General features: G+C 37.7%; 1 protein-coding gene across 2 annotated transcripts in view; it reads left to right on the top strand.

Annotated features, from left to right (window-relative positions):
- Window positions 1-19540, top strand: part of TMEM40 (transmembrane protein 40) — a 38076-nt gene that overhangs the window by 12365 nt on the left and 6171 nt on the right. For both annotated transcript variants that reach the window (XM_023498203.2, XM_012543646.3), the window contains exons 2-7: window positions 14670-14750; window positions 15709-15870; window positions 16260-16313; window positions 16697-16750; window positions 18179-18214; window positions 18325-18357. In XM_023498203.2, the coding sequence (XP_023353971.1) occupies window positions 14678-14750; window positions 15709-15870; window positions 16260-16313; window positions 16697-16750; window positions 18179-18214; window positions 18325-18357 (412 nt within the window). In that variant the 5' untranslated portion in view covers window positions 14670-14677. The remainder of the gene's footprint in view (window positions 1-14669; window positions 14751-15708; window positions 15871-16259; window positions 16314-16696; window positions 16751-18178; window positions 18215-18324; window positions 18358-19540) is intronic.

The raw sequence follows: 19540 nt of genomic DNA, 5'->3' as shown, positions 1-19540 counted from the left end.
TTAATTTCATAACTATATTTGAATGCTTTTGTAATTTTACAAAATTTTACATGCTATATTTTATTTTATGTATTTAAAAACATGATTTTAAGAAAGGGTCTGTGGTGACTAAAAACCATTACATTGAATTCCCAATCCCTATATTTATGCACACCTGCATTTTTGATTTCCTTCACAAGCTAATTGTACAATAATTCAGAGTCTGATTCTTTTTGTACAGCAAAATAATGTTTTGTCATGTATACTTATTGTGTATCTAAGTTATATTTTAATATATTTAACATCTACTGGTCATCCTGCCATTTAGGGAGGGTGGGGGGTAAGAGGTGAAAAATTGGAACAAGAGGTTTGGCAATTGTTAATGCTGTAAAGTTACCCATGTATATATCCTGTAAATAAAAGGCTATTAAATAAAAAAAAAAAAAAAGAAAGGGTCTGTGGGCTTTACCAGATTGTCAAAAGGGTCTATCACTCACACACACACACAATTAAGAACTTTTGAACTAGATTATCTCTAATATATTTTGGGGTAGCTATTTGGTATTTAGAGCACCAAGTTTAGAATTGGGAAGTCTCATCTTTTTTTAATTTAGCTTTTTATTTACAAAATATATGCATGGGTAATTTTTCAGCACTGATAATTGCAAATCCTTTTGTTCCAATTTTTCCCCTCCTTCCCCTCCCCCCTCCCCCATGACAGGTAGATCAATACATGTTATATATGTTAAAGTATAAGTCTCATCTTTCTTCATTCAAATCTGGCCTCAGATGCTTTTTACCTGGATGATTCTAGGCAAGTCACTTCTCCCTGTTTGCCCCAGTCTCCTTATCTGTAAAATAAGTTGAAGAAGGAAATGGCAAAATAACTACAGAATAATTGCCAAAGAGTCTTATATGATTGAAACAGTAATATATCTTTGGACTTAAATGTTCTGTGTTCCAAAGGACCTTCCATATCTGACATTTGATGTCTTAAGGTCCCTTCCAGTTCTCATGTTCTATGTTCTAAGTTCTTACTAATGACTTTTCTGCCTCTGACATTCTAAAGCAATCCCCTTCTAATTTCACCAGTGTGTTTACTCAAAAGAATGTGAAATTTCTCTCAGATGTATGAAATTAGCATTCTCTTTTAGTCCTAGAAAATTAAGGGGACCCTGACTATTAAAAAAGTTATTTCTAAGATTAATTTCTTTTGGGATGATAAGTCAAGATTTCCTTCTCCCAAATCTTCTCTATGCTAGTATCTTAGGTGAAATCTTTGGGTTTCTTGGCAAGAACTCACCAATACAGCTGATAAGAATCTCAGAGAGTCACAATATCTTAATATTCAAAGTGACCTCAGAAGCTATTAAGATGGAATCTACTCTATGGTATCCCTAACACAGGGTCATCTAGGGTCCACTCAGTATTATCTATAATATTTTAGGAATCTTTATAAGAAGACTCATCTTCCTGAGTTCCAATCTGACCTCACATACTTCCTAGCTTTCTGACCCCGGGTAAGTCATTTAACCCTGTTTGCCTCAATTTCCCCATCTGCAAAATGAACTAGAGAAAGAAATGGCAAACCCCAGTATCTCTGCTAAGAAAAATCCAAATGGAGTCAGGGAGAATTGGATACAATGAAAGAATGATTAAACAAGAAAAATTTTAGAAAGTTGAGTATAATCTTCCTTTCTACAGCTTTTACCCATTTTTCCTCATTCTGTCCTCTGAGATAAAATGAAACGATCTTGCTTGCACATTACAGCCTGTAAGACACTTGAAAACAGCCATAAGGTTCCCTGTAAGCTTTCTTTTCTTCAGGTTAAATTTTTCTACATCTTTCAACCAGTATCCAGGACAGGAAGTAGCTTCTCTTTAGCAAAGGTCATCAGGAAATGGCAAACTTCTCCAGTATCTCTGCCAAGAAAATCCCAAATGGGATCATGAAGAGTCGGGCAAGACTGAAATGACCAGAAAACAGGAACAAAAAGGGACTGGATAGGTGGCTGGATATCAGGAACTCCAACTTCTGTGTTCACTTTTGTGAGGCCCATTGGGTATCCAGAGGGTCAGGGGCATGTAGGAGATATGGGCCGGGTAACAGGACCACACATATCATGAAGAACCAGATTTTAAGTGGAAGAGACTAGCATAAGCAGAACAACTCTCTCATTCTGTTCCTTAGACATTAAATGATTGTTCTAGATAATAGAGGCAAGAGGTAGTAGAATCGGGATTTAAATCAGGATGCTCTTCAGATCCAAGTCACCGAACTAAGGTGCTTTTGTGGCGTAAATTTAAGTTCTTGTTATCTTAGTGTGAATGACTTAATTGATTTATTTGGTGGTGTAGGGAAAAGAATTCTAGGTATCCAAGACTGTGAGGACCCTGAGCAAGTCACTGAAAAACAGCTCAAAGAACTCTATAATGTAGATATCATAAATCTTATTATTCCCATTTTTTTATCACTGGAAAAACAGACTTAGCATGGTATGATGATTAGAATGCTGGAATTAGAAGTAGGAAGAACTGACTTCAAAACTCACTTGAGAAATTTACCAGCCTAAATTTAGAGATAGAAGGGATCTTAGAAGTCACCTAATGCGCCCTCCTCATTTTACAGATGTTAGAAATAAAAACTTCAGATCCAAATCCTTGGAGTGAGTGGAGGAAGGTTATCATGTTTCTTGCAAGAAGCAGGCACCATCCTCCTTTGAGAAGGCAAACGCAGTTCACAGAGGCTAAAACCAGCAGTTATATTCCATAATCTCTCCCTTGCCTCCTCATCCCCTTTTCAGAATTAGAGAAAACCCTTCCAGAATCTATATTTCATTACATTCCCACTATATGCAGTCCTTGATGTTTTCATGTTTCCCCCTCCTCCTCTTACCATCATATGTTCAAAGATGGTGGATGTCTCCTCCTTAAGGGAGGAGCAATTAATGCACATGCGGCTTATTAACCAGCCTCATTTAAAAATTTAGCTTGCCCAGGGCATAAATCTAGGTTATTTGTACTCAACCAGCACCTGTGGTTACTGCTGTTAACTTTAGACTTTTTTTTTTTTTTACTGAGGCAATTAGGTTTAAGTGACTTGCCCAGGGTCACATAGCCAGGTCTTATTAAGTGTCTGAAGACAGATTTGAACTTAGGTTCTCCTGACTTGAGGGCTGCTGCTCTATCCACTGAGCCACCCAGCTGCCCCAACTTAAAGTCAATCTTTAATTCTTTTCAGCCAGAGTGTAGGACCCTGAAATTTATATCACAATCTTTTCTACTATGGCAACAGGGAGGGAGGCTGTGAAACAGTAACTTTTCAATTGTGGAAACAATACTTTATAATTTTACTTCTCCCATAGATAAAGAAATTGAGGCTCAGAGAGATTAAGTCTCTTCTTGAAGGTTACAAAGTCAGAATTTGAACTCAGGTCCTCTAAATTCCTGGACAACAAAGTAGAATAGTTTATAGAGTGTCAAGCCTGAAGTCAAGAAGAATTGCCTTTCTGAGTTCAAATGTAATCTCAGACACTCACTAGCTATGTGAACTTGGGCAAGTCACTTAACCCTGTTTGCCTCAGTTTCCCCATTTGTAAAATGAGTTAGAGAAGGAAATGGCAAATCCCTCCAATATCTTTCACCAAAAAATCCCCAAATGATGTCACAGAAAATCTGACACGACTGAACAACAACCTCTGACCTCCAAATCCAGCACTCTTTCCAAAGAGCTACTTAATCTCAATTTCTCCATATAGAGAATGGGAATAATGATCCCTAAAGGATTTTGATTATAGGAATGTTGTGGACATCTAATGAGACAATAATCCTTTGCAAACTTAAAGTGTTATATAAAAGTTATTTAAGTATTGTGTTAACTTATGGTTAGCATTGCTCAAAGTCACATAACTGGTAAATATGATAATTAAGACTTGAACTCAGGTCTTTTTTAGCTCTCAAGTATGGCGTTCTATCCATTACATACTAATGGAGTCAAATACATGAACGGCAACCCTTTTTAGTGCTGTAGAACTAGATTAAAACATAATTGGGGATCTTATGATGAAGAGAGCCATCTGCACCCAGAGAGAGGACTGTGGGAACTGAGTGTGGGTCACAACATAGCATTCTCACTCTTTTTGTTGTTGCTTGCTTGCATGTTGTTTTCTTTCTCATTTTTTCCTTTTTGATACGATATTTCTTGTGCAGCATGAAAATTGTGGAAATAGGTATAGAAGAATTGCACATGTTCAATATATATTGGATTACTTGTCACCTAGGGGAGGGGATGGGAAAAGGGAGGGAGAAAATTTGGAATACAAGATTTTGCAAGGGTGAATATTGAAAATTACCCATGCACATGTTTTGAAAATAAAAAACTTTAACAAAAAAAACATAATTGAGAAATATTGAACAAAATAAATCAAAATACAATGGAACATAAATAATGTCACTGTGATTTTCTAAGTCAGTGAGGCCCACTGGGATTCTTATGTATGGTTTAATGGCCCCATTTCTATTGTGGTTGACCCAAGACTATTCCTCTTTCCCTGGCCTCCAATTCTTCATTCATAAAAGGAATATAATACTTACCTTCTCTAAATCCCAGGGTGCTGAGGGAGGATCAAGTAAGATAACAGTATGTCCTTCTTCTGAACTGTATAAACTGCATGGCAATGGGGGGAAAAAAACCCAAAGTGACATTTGTTTTGTTGCTGTTAAGTTATTTTTCAGTTCTGTCCGACTCCTCATGACCATGGTTAGGGTTTTCTTGACAAAGATACTGGAGTATTTTCCTATTTCCTTCTCTAACTCATTTTACAGATGAGGAAACTGAGGCAGACAGGGTAAAGTGACATGCCAAGATCACCATGAATCCTAGTAAGTGTCTGAGATTAGATTTGAACTCAGGAAGACGAGTCTTTCTGATTCTGATTCTGATAGGGGTTAATTTGGTCCACTGCACCCTAACAGTTGAGATAGAATTTAATAAAAACCAAGGGATAAACCTGGTTTCAGGGGATTATGTTCATTGACTCATTAAAAGAATATTCATGGAGCCTCACCTTAGTGCCTCTGAAAGGAACAGAAACTACATAGGTTGTAGTTGGAATAACTTTGTTTTTAGTTTCTTTCTTTTGTGTATTTAGTAATAATAAATGCTTGGTTGATTGATGATTGAAGAGGGCTGGGTTGACTGGTCAGTTAAGAGCTTAGACCCCAACTCTAGTTTAGCCCCTGCTGTGTGATTTTGGAGAGGCTGATTTATTTCTTTCCTCACCTCTGAAACATAGGAGTCAGACTTGATGAGTTTCCAGGGATCCTTTTGTTCTGCAATTGAGGATTCTATGAATCCTCACTGTGAAAGGGTGAGGAAGAAAGAAAAAGAAAATTAGGCAGTAAGCCCCTTCATAGTGAGGATTATTTCATTCTTTGTATTTGTATGTAGGAAGCCATTGCTTGCCCTTGGGACCAAGTTTCTAGTTTATCTACTGCCTCTGGAAGGACAGATTGGCATTTGGCATCGGAAAGCAAGCATATATTAGTGGGATGCTAAGCACTTTACAGCTGGATGGCACAGTGGATAGAGTGCCAGGACCTGGAGTCAGGAAGACAAATCTGATCTCAGATCCTTCCCAGATGGGCGATCCTGGGCAAGTCACTTCAGCTTGTTTACTTCGGTTTCCTCACTTAAAAATATATATATAGCAGGAGAAGGAAATGGCAAACCATTCTAAGTATCCTTGCCATGGAAACCCCACATGAGTCACAAAGAATAGGACATGACTGAAAAATGACTGAAAACAACAAAACAAATGTCACTTTGGTTTTTCCCATCTGCCACACAGAGCAAAAGACTTTGTACTGTTCAAAACAAGGTCAGATTGTTATCTTACTTAATCCTCCCCCAGTACCTTGGGAGTCAGAGAAAGTAACTCTTACATTTATTATATGAATGAAGAAGTGGAGGTCAAGCAAGGGGATCCCATAAAGATAAATATATACAATCCCAGTAGACCTTAAGGACTTAGAAAATCACATATTTAATTTTCCACAACAATTCTGGGAGAAAGGTACTGTTATTATCCCTATTTTACACTTGAGGAAACTAAGAGAGACAATTAGTAACTGTCTGTAGTTGAATTTGAATTCAGGTCTTCCTAACTCCAGACCTATGTCCCTATTCACTGATCCACCTGCTACCTCTAAGTATTTGGGATAGAAAGAATGCTAGAAGATGGGAGACAGGCCACTAAAGGAGGTGGAAGTAGGGAAGGGATAAGGGGCCAAAGACAAAATTCTCTAACTTGGAAATTTTGCAAAGACCCCCGAATACATGTAATTTTAGATTCTTAGAATCCTGGAAAACTAGAGTTGGAAAAGACCTTGGGGATTTCAAAATCAAAACCTTCATCTAGAAGTCAACTTTTCTATGGAAGTATCATGGATGTGGAGGAGAAAGACCTCAGCCCCCATCTTGTCTATCCTTTGCTTTTACACACGAGGAAATATAAACCCAAAGATGAAGTGACTTAGCAAGGCAACAAAAGCATATTGGCAGAACCAGGATCTGAAGCAGAAATAGTCACTCCAAATCTCTCTTTCCCCAGTCTTCACTGCTGTCCTAATCTATGGATTAGTTGCTTGACATGTGGGGAACCTGCCTAGCCTACTGACACATGAAACATGAGGAAGCATTTTGAAACAGATAAAGTGCTACATGAATGTGACCTATTATTAATTATTAAAATTATCAATTATCCTTAGTAATATTATTAATATTTCCCCTTCTATATGTCTACTTCTCTCCTTTAAAGGGTAATATAAGGACCAGGAGGGTGAAAGGGAAGACTTCTGCAAAAATATATTATTTATTCAGAGCTGTCCCTGGTCTTGTCAAACTGAAGTTTGGTGTTCGGTTTGGGTTACATGATTCTTTAAGGACGATTTTGATAAACTCTCGAGTACTGGATCTGGGAAGGGTCTGGAGATCTTGCCAGATCTGGAGAGTCATGGAGGAGAGAAGATTTGAACGTTTGAAGAACCGTCCCAGAAAGAAGGCATTCCATTTGTTTTGCTTGGCCCCAGAGGGCAGAACTCAGGAGCAAGGCAAGGAAGTTAGACTTGACATCAGGGGTGAAAAATTTCTTATTGGTGGAGCTGTCCAAACATGGAGTTTATCTTTAATAATTTATTTAATAATTTACCTCCATCTTAGTCCAGGTGCATCCTGGTGGCAAATGCTAGAACTGGATCAAGTTCAAGGTTTGAAAAAATTAATTCAGCTGGGCAAATTGACAGAAACCCTTTTACTCAAAATAAACAAACTCAGAGAAAAGCAATATAAATATTCAACAAGTGAAATAAGTGCAGCTCTGCAGGGTCTCTCCCTCTCCCCACCTCCCCTAGGACCATATATAAAAGTCAGTAACAAATGGTTTATTCCCAGTGGGAATAAACAACTGAGATTTGGAAGGGTTAATTAAGGCCTCCCTCCTCCACCCTGGTTTCTAATGATTCCCTTCCAAAGTGGACCTTAGGCCCTTCCCATTCTTGATTCTGTGGTGACCAAGGGCTACTCACATACTTTAAGTAATTAAAGCTTCTTAGTCTAATCACTCCCTTATGCCTAAAATCTGGGCTTAAAAAAACAAAAACCTCTCCCCCCACATAATCACAAGTGTGGCCCTATGTAGGATTAGTCAAAAAGAGAACTGGACTTGGTGGTGCGTACAATTTCCATCAGTTCTCAGACTCCAGGGTTCTTTGGGGATAGTCCCGACTTCTAGGTTATCATTGAGCTTCTCATGGAGACATAGGCAAGTGCTTCTCCCCTTTGAGCCCACTTGTTCATGCCCGAATCTCGCCTGTCTCCAGGGGAGGTGAGGGAGTAGAAGTGGGAGAGGTCTTTCATGCTATAATAATTTCCCAGCATCCTTGGGAGAATCTATAGAATGGGGATAATCTCCTATCTATTTTAAAGACTAGCTGTGAAAGTGGCAGTTTTTATAGATTATAAAGCACACTGTAATTTAGGCTTTCAGGAAAGCCAGGAAAGTCTGGACCCAGATCCTGTTGTGATCACTCACTAAGGCTGTGAATATGGGCAACTGTCTTTGCTTTTCTTAAGCTCCTGATCTATAATAGGAATATACCTGTAACACTCACCACAGTGGGTGAGACTCTAGAGAGCACTTTGTAAATCTTGACAAGCTCTCTAAGGGTGAAAACAAACGAGTTTTGTTGTTCAGTCATTTTTCATTCCCCTCTGACTCAGATTTTCTTGGCAAAGATATTGGAGAGGTTTTCCATTTCCTTCTCCAGCTCATTTTACAAAAAAGGAAACTGAGGCAAACAGGATTAAGTGACTTGCCCAGAGTCACACAGCCAGTAAGTGTCTGGGAGGCAAATTTGAACCAATGAAAATGAGTCTTCCTGACTCCAGGTCTGGATCTCTAACTACTGAATCACCTAGGTGCTCATCAGAGTAACTGAGCTATGCCTGTTGTCTCAGAGCTAAAAGGTACCTCGGAGAGCATTTAATCCAGCTCCATCATTTTGCATTTAAGAAAAAGGAGCCCCAGGAAAAGGAAGTGATTCTTCAAATTTACCTAGTGAGTTTGTGGTGGAACCAAATCTCCTTGACCTCTTATAAGACCTGTAAATTTCCATTGCTCTTTCCATTACCTGGAAGATAGCATGGAATTGCAGGATTTGAACTATCTATCTCTATTTTCTCTATCTTTATCCATCTTTCTATCTGTCTAGATTTCTTTTTATCTAGTATTTATCAGTCACTTTTTATCTTTATATTTGTCTATTTCCCAATCTTTTGCTATCTGGTATCTATTGACCTTTATTTAGCATTTATCAATCTGTTATATCAAACTATTACTTCTCTCTCTCTCTCTCTCTCTCTCTCTCTCTCTCTCTCTCTCTCTCTCTCTCTTTCTCTCTCTCCCTCCCTCCCTCCCTCCCTCCCTCCCTCCTTCCCTTCCTTCCTCCCCATTTCTTTTCTTTAACATTTTCTTTTCCCTATCTTCCTTAAAAAGTAAGTATTTCAGGGATAAAGAAAGCATTTAAGTCACTCAAAATTATCAGGTCTTTTTATCTTGGTGGGAGAAAAAGTCCTAAACTCTTAGAAGAGGAGGAAAGGCCATTGAAAAGCAGGATATAGGGCAGAAAGTGAAGGTCACACTATTAATCTCCTAGGCACTGGAACCATGTGTTAATTTTTTTCCACACCCCTAGCTTCACATGACTCCAGTTAGAGAAACTAAATCCTTCAGAAGCCTAAAATAGCCCAGGAGTCTGAGGAATGTACTATTAAATCTGAGAGAGCTCCATTAGCTTCCCTTGTGTCATTGTCAAGGTCTAATTATATCTGTTCTATATATGTCATGCATAACTGTAATTACTGTTTGTTACCTACCATACTTGGCTTGGATCTGCTCCCCAGTGCTCAGAACTAGAGGACAAGAGTTGGGATCTCCTGGAAGAGCCCCCAACATGCTGGTCAATGTTTGGTGCACAGTGGACTAATCTTATATGATGTGGCTTAAGGGAATGAGCCTAGAAAGATGTGGGGGGAAATGGATCTGTAATCTCTTAAAATTGCATGTTTCCTTCAAAACTCGGCTCAAACCATCTTCCACTTACAAGAAGCCTTTCCTGATTACCCTTGCTGCTAGTTCCTTTGTGCCCAAAATTACCCTGTATTTATTTATCTTGTTTATATTTTGTGTGCATACACACATACACACACACACACACAGAGAGAGAGAGAGAGAGAGAGAGAGAGAGAGAGAGAGAGAGAGAGAGAGAGGAGAGATTAAATCAGTCGATACTTGAAGAAATTAAGCTCAAGCTCAAATAACTTTGGCCACAGAATGAGAAGAAAGAACATATTGGAAAAGATTCTGATGTTGGGGAAAATTGAATGCAAAAGGAAAAGGGGAAGGCAGAGGACGAAACAGATAGAGAGTGTCATGGAAGCAACAAACATGACCTTGGACGGACTTTGGGTGATAAGGGAGGACAAGAGGACTTGGCGTGGAATCATGAAGAATCAGACACAAATGAACACCATACATACACTTATATACATGTGTTTGCCTCTGACAGAATGTAAGGTTCTACAAGGCAGGAATTATTTCATTTTTGATTTGTATCCTCAGTGCTTAGCAAATGTTAACAAATGTTTCCTTAACAAAATGATTGATCCTGGATCCTGGATCATGAGAAGAACCTCAGAGGACAATGGGTTACCTGATCTTGTCATGAACCCCTTTGAACATCTTGGCAATCTAAGGGCATCACTGATTGACCGCTTGAATATCTATACACAGGGATATTGCAATTAAACTCACTTGAGAGGCAGATTGATAACTGTAGTCGTTTCAAAATAGTGATGAGCGTAATTGATATTTTGACTCATCAGCAGCAGAGTTATGGAAATATCTGTAATTTCTATTTTGACAAAGTCACCTGATGGTACTGCTAATACAATTAAGTTTGGTTGTCTGAATTCCAAATTGAAATAAGTACTAAATTTTGGTTAAAAGTAAGAGAAAATAAGGATGCATTTCACCTGTCCTATATCTATAAAGTTCCTTGGACCTCATATTAATTTAAGATCCTATTGTCTACTCGAAGACATATCTTGGAGATGTTCTTTTGTTTCCATTCACACAGTCCCCTCCTCACCTCCTTACCCCTAAATCAAGCCCATATCATCTCACTCCATCAACTATTATAACTGCCTCTTAATTGGGCTTTTGCCTCCGATCTCTCCCCTCTCTAATTCATCCTGCATAGTGCTGCCAAAGTCATTTTCCTAAAGCACAGGTCTGACAACATCACTCCTCTCCTCAAGGAATTTCAGTAGTTCCCTATTATCTCTAGGAACTCTATAAACTTTGGCATTTGACGTACTTCGTAAGCAGGCCTTTTCCTACCTTTCTAATCTTTTTACATATTACTCCCTTCCATAACTTCCGTGGTCAAGATTTGGCTGACCTATTTAGTATTTTTTAAACCTCCAAGCCTTTCTTTGGATTGCCTGCTCTACAGGCAGGCACTCCTCCTTCAGACTTTTAGAATGCTTGAATTCCAGTTTCCACTTTCTCTCTAAAACTATTTCCATCTACTTCATTTATTTACAAGTTCTATCCCCCATTAGAATGTAAGCTACTTGAGGACAAAAAACTTTGTGAGTTTTATTTTCCTTTCTTTGTATCCTCAGAGCTTAGCTTAGTGCCTAACAGGTAGATGATAAGTCCTAAAAAATGCTTGTGGATAAATCAATTCATCTATTCTGACATTAGTTCATAGGAGAAAAGGGAGGTCTAGGGAGGCACTATAGAAATGCTAGCAATGATGAATGTTTTTAGCATTTGTGAAAATATTTTCCATGACGGTATAATGTATATACAATTATTATATATATGGTGTGTACATATATACACATAAAATATATCATATATACATATGTGTGTACACACATACATATAATTATATATGTATAGACATAAAATTACATGCATATGTATACACACATATATTACATATATATATATATATAGGCATCGAATTGCTTGCCTTCTGAATGAATGGAGGAAAGCTGGAGGAAGAGAATTGGAATTGAAAAAATTTTAAATTAATATTAAAAAACATTTCTAGCTTTGAGTTCAATGAAAACCCAGATGACCTGCTTATTACCTTTATGTATGATATGAATCCATGATGTAGAAAGGAAGAAAGCTAATGTGTTTGGTGACAAAGTAATCATAGCTTACATGCATATGACCTTCAAAAATTGCCCAGAACATTTTATCCATTTCCTGTTTTTGGATCTTATGAGTTAGGTATTACAGGACAAAATGCTATGGTCCCCTCAAGGAGCTTACAGTCTAATGAGGGAGACAACTTGTGAGCTAGATGAAGAATGAAGAAAAGATAATAGAGGGAAGGCACTGGATTTAAGAAGGGTTAAGGAAGCTTCTTGTGGAAGGTGGCATTTTAATTATGGCTTGAAGGAAGCTAGGGAAGCAAGCAGGCAGAGATAAGGAGAGATGAGAACAAAAACATCACTCCAAGCATGGGGAAAAATCAGTGCAACTGCACAGTGAAAAACTGGAGTGTCTCATGCGCGAGAGTCAGGAGGCCAGAAACACTGGATTGAAAAGTATATGGGGGAGAGTAAAGTATATGAAGACAAGAAGGATAAGAAGAGATGGGGTTTTGGGTAAATGGAGAATTTTATACTTGATCCTGTAGATGATAGAGAGTCACTGATGGAGGATGACCTGGTCAGACTTGTGCTTTAGGAAGCTTAATTTGACATCTCTCTCATTGATCTGTGATCCTACTCACCACAGGTGCTTCCCCAAATGTCTTTTATCCCTTCTCAGGCCTCCTAAAACTCCCCTTGCTTTTACCCTCTTAGCTGAATACTTGAAGCCCCTCACTAAGAGCTTCCTTTTCTTCTCCTTCCCCATCTCCCTTCTCTGAGATTCTCTTTTGCCATTAGCTACTCTTCCTGGTCTCACACAATGACCCTACTTGACAAAGCAAATCCTTCTATATTTACAAGTGATCACATACCAGTCCATCTTTTGTAGATGGCCCCACTCTTAGTATCCATTCTCTCTCATTGAGTCTCTCTCTCCTTCTCTATATGCTGCTATAATATAATACAATATGATATAATGTAATGTGATATAATATAACATAACATAATATAATGTAATATGATAATACAAGATGATACAATATAATATAATAATAATTAATAACTATAACATAATAACCTTCTGGATGGCCTCCCTGCCTCAAGTCTCTCCCTATTCCAATCCATACTTCCTAAAATGTAAGGGTAATAACCATGTCACTATTCAATAAACTGTGGTGGCTCCCTATTACTTCTAAAGTCAAATATAAAACCTTATTTGGCTTTTAAAGCCCTTCATAGCCTGGCCCCTTCCTATCTTCTCAATCTTTCTCTAGTTTATTCCTTTCTATGCCATTTACAATCCAGTAGCCCTGGGCTTCTTGCTTTTTCTTGAACAAAACAATCCACCTCCACATCCAGATATTTTCACCAGCTGAACCCCAGCTCAGGGACTCTTTCCCTCCTCATCTCTGCTTGCTAGTTTTTTTTTATTTCCTTAAAGTCTTAACTAAATTTGCATCTTCTGCAAAAAGACTTTCATAGTCCTTAATCTTTGCATCTTTTCTCTGAAATTACTCTTAATTTATCATATATATATATATATATATATATATATACATAAATTTTTTTTATGTCACCTTCCATTGTATCCCTAGTACTTAGGACAGTCCCTGACACATAGTAGTAGGTATTCAATCCATGGTATTTGACATCTAAGTGTAGGATGGATTGGACTGGGAAGAAGGGAGGGAATTACAATTGGTGATGGAGGCCTGTGCCATAGTGATGGCAGTGTCCGAAGAAAGAAGGGGGAATGTATCAAAGAAGCTACAGATTGGATATGGGAAGAGACAGTGAGACAGAGTCAGGAGTCAAGGATAACAACTAGGTTTGATGTCTTTTTGACCAAGTGGATGGTGGTTCTCTCAACAGTCATAAAGAAGCTTGGAATAGGAGACATTTGGGAAGAAAGATAATGAACTCCCTTTTGGACATGCTGAGTTTAAGATATCTATAGGACATCCAATTTGGCACGTTTATTTTACATAAACTTTTATTTTATTGTGTACTCCTCATTTGTAGATCTGTACTATTGGCATTATTATCCCCATTCTATAGAAGAGAAAACTGAGGTCTACTCTGTAATGACAAGGAGATCTTAGAATCATATTAAAATTAGAAATGATAATTAAATCTATGGTAGCTGATGAGACTTCCCCAGATAGCAAGTATCAGGCTGGAAGCCAGGTTTATCCTTACTCAAACTTTAGCACTTTCCCCATTGCTCCATGTTGTCTCTCTCAGGAATACCAACGACAAATTACAACCATAGCTGACATTTATATAGGGTTTTAAGGCTTATGAAATGCTTTTAGAGGCAGTTGGTGGCACAGTACACAAGTGCATAGGGTCTGGAGTCAGGAAGATCTGTATTTACAATTGGCCTTAGACACATACTAATTATGTGACCATGAAACAATTGCCTCGGTTTCCAGAACTCTAAAACAGGGCTAATAATAGTACCTACCTCCTAGAGCTGTTGTGAGGATCAAACGAGATTCTTTTTTCTTATTATAGCTTTTTATTTACAAGATACATGCATAGGTAATTTTTCAGTATTGACAGTTGCAAATCCTTTTGTTCCAACTTTTTCCCTCTTTCCCCCCACCCCTTCCCCCAGATGGCAGGTTGACCAATACATGTTAAATATATTAAAGTCAAATGAGATTCTATTTGTAAAATGCTTAGCACAGTGCCTGGCACATAGTAGGTGCTTAGCACAGTGCCTGAGATATAGTAGATGCTACAAAAATGCTTATTCCATCTCTACATGTGTCATCTAACTTTTTCTCCCTATACAGGGGAAGGGACTTGCCTAGGTCATAGGGATTAAATGTCAAAGTTAGGATTTGAATCCATTGTCCAGTATTCTTCCTTCTAAAGATTCCAGATGGCATTGCATAGCACTAAACTGAAATGAAGACTCTAACATAACTCTATCATTGTTATTCTTCAGAGAAGGCCATGGCTACTTCAGGAACACCCCCTCCACCTTGGGATGAGCACGATCCCCTCCAGGAAGACTCAGAACAACCAGGTTAGACCAACCATATCTACCTCTGATCTCCAAAAGACAAAGGCCACATAATAGGATTTTTGGAGAAAGGAGCTCTTTGTTGGGGGGAATGGGAAAGGATGACTTTGGCCCAGTGTCTTTCCACTGCCATTGACCCTAGGATCTGAAGGCTGTTCTCCTTTACCTAGTTCCTTATGAGTTCCAGATGCAGATATTTCCTGGGCTCTAATCCATATCCCAGGATGGAATCTTGGAGCTCCTCAATGGGTTGGGGCTGGGATAAGTCTAGACAAAGAGGGCTCACTATGGTTCAGGAATAGGGACTATTGGAAAAAAATTGTTCTGTTCCCTTTCCCTTTAAGGGAAATAAGGCCAGAGGCTATAAGATTCCCCAAGTCTCATTTAAGTACTTATCTAAGTATTCTCATAGTCCTTAGCACAGTGCTCTGCCCACCATGCATGTTTCTTAAGTATTTGTTGGATTTGTCATACTAAACAACCAACTGGTGAAAATCACGGTGGAATGGATCAAAGATTTGGGAGTACAGGTGGAAATAAGGACTTAGAACTATCTGATGGGAGATTATTGGGAATTCTAAGTCAGAGCCATGTCCAGGGGCTACTATTTCACTGTTTGCTCACCAGAGTTCCAAAGACTCTTAAGGTCACGTAATGCATTGTAGTAGTGGACAGAAACAAAAATGAAATAATTAGTAAGCTAATTATTCTTCAGATTCTTGGGATTTTAGAAGTAGATCATATAGTATAAACTCATTTGTAGGTCTGTACTACTGGCATTATTATTCCCATTTACAGAGGAGGAAACTGAGGCTTCCTCTGTGATGGCCTCTCCTCACCAAAGTTCAAGAGAACTCCTGGTTGGATGAAAAAGCCAGAAATAGTCTAGCAATCCCTGATTTCTGATGTAAGAGGGTGAGGATAGGTCTGACTAAAGTCTGCCATCTTACATATTTCACAGATAAAGAAACCAAAGTCCATGAAAAAGAAAAGGAGTACCCTCTTTCAAAAGGAGAATATACAAATGATACTTCTTCTTGCTTTCCACCTCCACCACCACCACCACCACCACCTTCATCATCATCATCTTCATCATCATCATCATCATCGTCATCATCATCAGGTAAAACAATTTTCACTTTTAATCTACTTTTCAAAAGTTTTTATTGATATTTTCTGTTTCTTACATCACCACATTATGTCAATTATCCCTTCCCTAGCCTTTGTTATTGGTAAATAATCCTTTGTTTGGAATACTTAAGCTTTGAGCATAGTTTGCTACTTGAAAAGGTCAATATTCTCATTTATTCCATTCCATATACCTCTTGCCTTGTGTTCTTTGTCTCCATCTTCTTCAGGAAAGGTTTAAAGTCACTGAAATATAGCCCTGATGTTGTGGTTGTTTAATAGTAATTTTGTTCTTTTTATTTTAACATTTTTATTATTTTTTAATTTTAAAAAGTTTTATTGACTTTCTGTGGTTATTCTCAAATCTGGACTCTGTTCTTATAGACAGCAACAGTGATGATGACCAACTCCATGGGATCGACAGAAAACCCCATCCAGGTGAGCTCATTACAAGTGGTGTCAAAGTTGACCTGAATGGAAGGGGAAAATCGAAGCCCTAGATTAGGATTTGGAAGTGGAGCTATGGCTGTGATACTGCACTAGGTAGAGCAGCAAGTTTATCCCATTTCAACTTTTTAAGACATTCAATTGGGAGGTGGTAGAAGAGTAGGGAAAAATCGCTGGTCTTTAGACAGAAGTTACCATATGGGGAGAGACCCTAGCATGCTGGGCCATTGGTGGGGTCCTGGAAGCTACTGGGATGGCCATCCCCTCAGGCTACAAGAAGAAGATCCAGGTCCAAGATTCACCTTTTTTTTGCATAATATTTTTTATTTAAATAACAATAAGTTTGCATAATAAATGCCTCTGTTCTCATCCAGATATTGTCAAAGATGAACCAGTGATTAAGAAGGATGAACTTCAGCTCTATGGAGGTAACTCAAATCAACTCAACAGACAATTCATAAGATCATAGATGGAGGGACAGCTAAATGGTGCAGTGGATTGAATGCTGGCCCTAATATCAGAAGGACCTGAGTTCAAATTTGACCTCAGATGCTTAACACTTCTTAGCTGGGCAAGTCATTTAACCCCAATTGCCTCATGGGGGGAAAATGATCATAGATGAAGAGCTAGAAATGTTCTTGGAGACCATCAAATTCAACCCCCTCATTGTATAGGCGAGGAAACCAAGGTTGAGACAATAAGTAATATGCCCAGAGTCCCACAGTTAGAGTAAGAAGAGGTTGGATTGGAATTCAGGACTTCTTAATTCCAAGTCATATATGCACTATATATATATGAATCTCAACTCAGACATTTGCTAGTGGTAAGACCCTGGGCAAATCATTTAACTTCTCAGCCTCAGTTTCCACATCTGTAAAATGGGGATGATAATAGCACCTCATCCCGGGATTGTTGTGAGGATCAGATAAAGTAACACATATAACCTCAAAGTGCTACATAACTGTTATCCATGATTATTATTTGTATTTTATACAGTAATCTCAAGTTTATAATATGTTTTATATATTTTGTAACAGTAAATTCTTAATAGCATCATTTTGGAAATATAGTAAGAATGACCAGAAAAATGCCTTGTTTCTCTGGAAGGAAAAGTAACAAAATTGAGTCTGATGTCCCAGAAAAAGCAACCTATTCATGTAAAAAAGAAAATGAGCTTTAATTTCTCTTTGAACTCACTGCTTCTCAACTTAATAGTAGCATAATCTAGGCTTTTGTTATCTATTAGACTCTAAAAATAATTGTTTTTTCTTGTTCGAAATCCTGCATCAATCGGTTCTTTGCAGTTAGACAGCTTCCAGTAGTCATTTTATAGGAAGTCTAAGCAATTTTTATAAGAACCTAGGTCTTCATGCTTTTGACAACTACTCACTGCTCATCAATATGTGTGTGTGTAGGTATAAAAGTCTTATGTTTCCTGAATAGTATGCTACTTAAAATGTTTTCCTTAAAATTAAATGCTATGGATGAATGAACATGTTTCCTTTTAATACCTAAAAAAAAAAAAAGTGAAAGTAACAAAACCACCATATAAATGTCTATTTATACATACTATAATAATAAGATTAGATGTAATTATAATTCATATCTAGAAACCATGAATAATTTAATCAAAGGTGGATTTGGCCATCATTGGGTGTTCCAATAAAATATGAATATATATGAAAGTGCTTTCATAATTGTTTATATATTATATGGAAAAAAGCATAAAAACTTTTGTAGTTTCCCATTTCCACTGTATTTCACTGCAATCTATTTTTGATAGTTTGTATAAATTTTAAAATGTAATAATATTAGCTAAATACTAATAGTTTTTATTTGTTTTGGGGACGGGATAGATACATCTGGAGAGAAAAAACCCTATGGTGAATTAGGTAAATATCCCAGTTACAAGTTTGTCATTATTGGAGAAACAAATGTATTTTCCATATTGTTGTTTGATTGTGGGAGAGCAGAAACTAATGTTTAATTCCTTTTTTTACAGAGCTCAGAAGAAGAGAAGTTTCACCAACAGAAGGTAAATATATAAGTTGTGGGGGTTTTTTTGTTGTTGCTATTTGTCTTTTGTTCTCAAAGAAGACCATGATATGGTAACAGATGTGGGGTAAAACATTGCCAGAGACGTTCAAAGGCTGTGGGTAGCAAGTAGCACAACACCACAGGGTGATCTATAGATAGGACTTACCTAATGGGATTTGAGGTACACTGGGAAGAGGTCTCTGTCCCTTAAAATATCTCCTTTCCTACCTGATAATGTCTGACATACTGCCAGTCCTTCACTTGGATCTTTAAGGGTTCTTGGGCAGTAGTGTTAGTCAAATGTGATTTGTATTTGAGTCTAAGTCTTTGCTCTATCATCTGTTAACTGTATGACCCTGGACAAATCACTTCACTTTTTACTTAGTAGCCATTTCATGGATAATGATATTATGAAATAATAAATATGAGATACTCTTTTAATTGTAAGGTATTATATAAATGGCAGCTATTGTTGGTGGTGATTCTTTGTCTTCAAAGAGGAAAAATGACATTGAAGTGATTGCTATAAATCCCCTTAGGAGTGACCACTAGAAGCCATTATTAGCCATCTCCTTATCAGGAGAGTTTACAGAAAACAAGCTATCTGGGGAGCAAAAAGGCACTAGGGAAGAAAGGGAGATAGGAAGGCATCAAAGTCAAACCTTATAGACTCCTGAAATTTTGCCAGCTGCAGGCTAGTCTTTGCAGTTTAATCATTTGCTCAACACTTATCGAACACCTACTGTATATAGAACATTATGTTAGGGGCTAGAGGAAATTAACAAAAATTAAGACATGGTGTTTGCCTTCAAGAATCTTTACAATCTGTGGAAATGTTTTGTTTGACTCAGAACATATATAATGGGTATTGTATTTTTGGTCTTATCAGTGGGTAGACAAAGGAGTTGAGGAAGAGAGAAATTTGGAGCTGAAAATTAAATATATGTATGTACATGTATAAGGAAACTTTACAGGCTAATATGTGATGCTCTCAAAAGACTTAAAAGGGATAAGTGTTAATGTCAATAAAACTTACCATGGTTTAGTCAACTAAATACTCTATTTGGTGGCTTGCACTCCCTGGTTTATCTCATAATATGAGCTTGCAGATTAAATGAATCAAAGCTATTGCTTTGGCTCAAGAAGAAATATCCATTGCATTGAAAGAGGAAAGTTAATTA

This window comes from Sarcophilus harrisii, chromosome 1, assembly GCF_902635505.1.
Source record: "Sarcophilus harrisii chromosome 1, mSarHar1.11, whole genome shotgun sequence".
NCBI classification, from domain to species: domain Eukaryota; kingdom Metazoa; phylum Chordata; class Mammalia; order Dasyuromorphia; family Dasyuridae; genus Sarcophilus; species Sarcophilus harrisii.
This window is presented reverse-complemented; position numbering and strand designations above follow the sequence as displayed.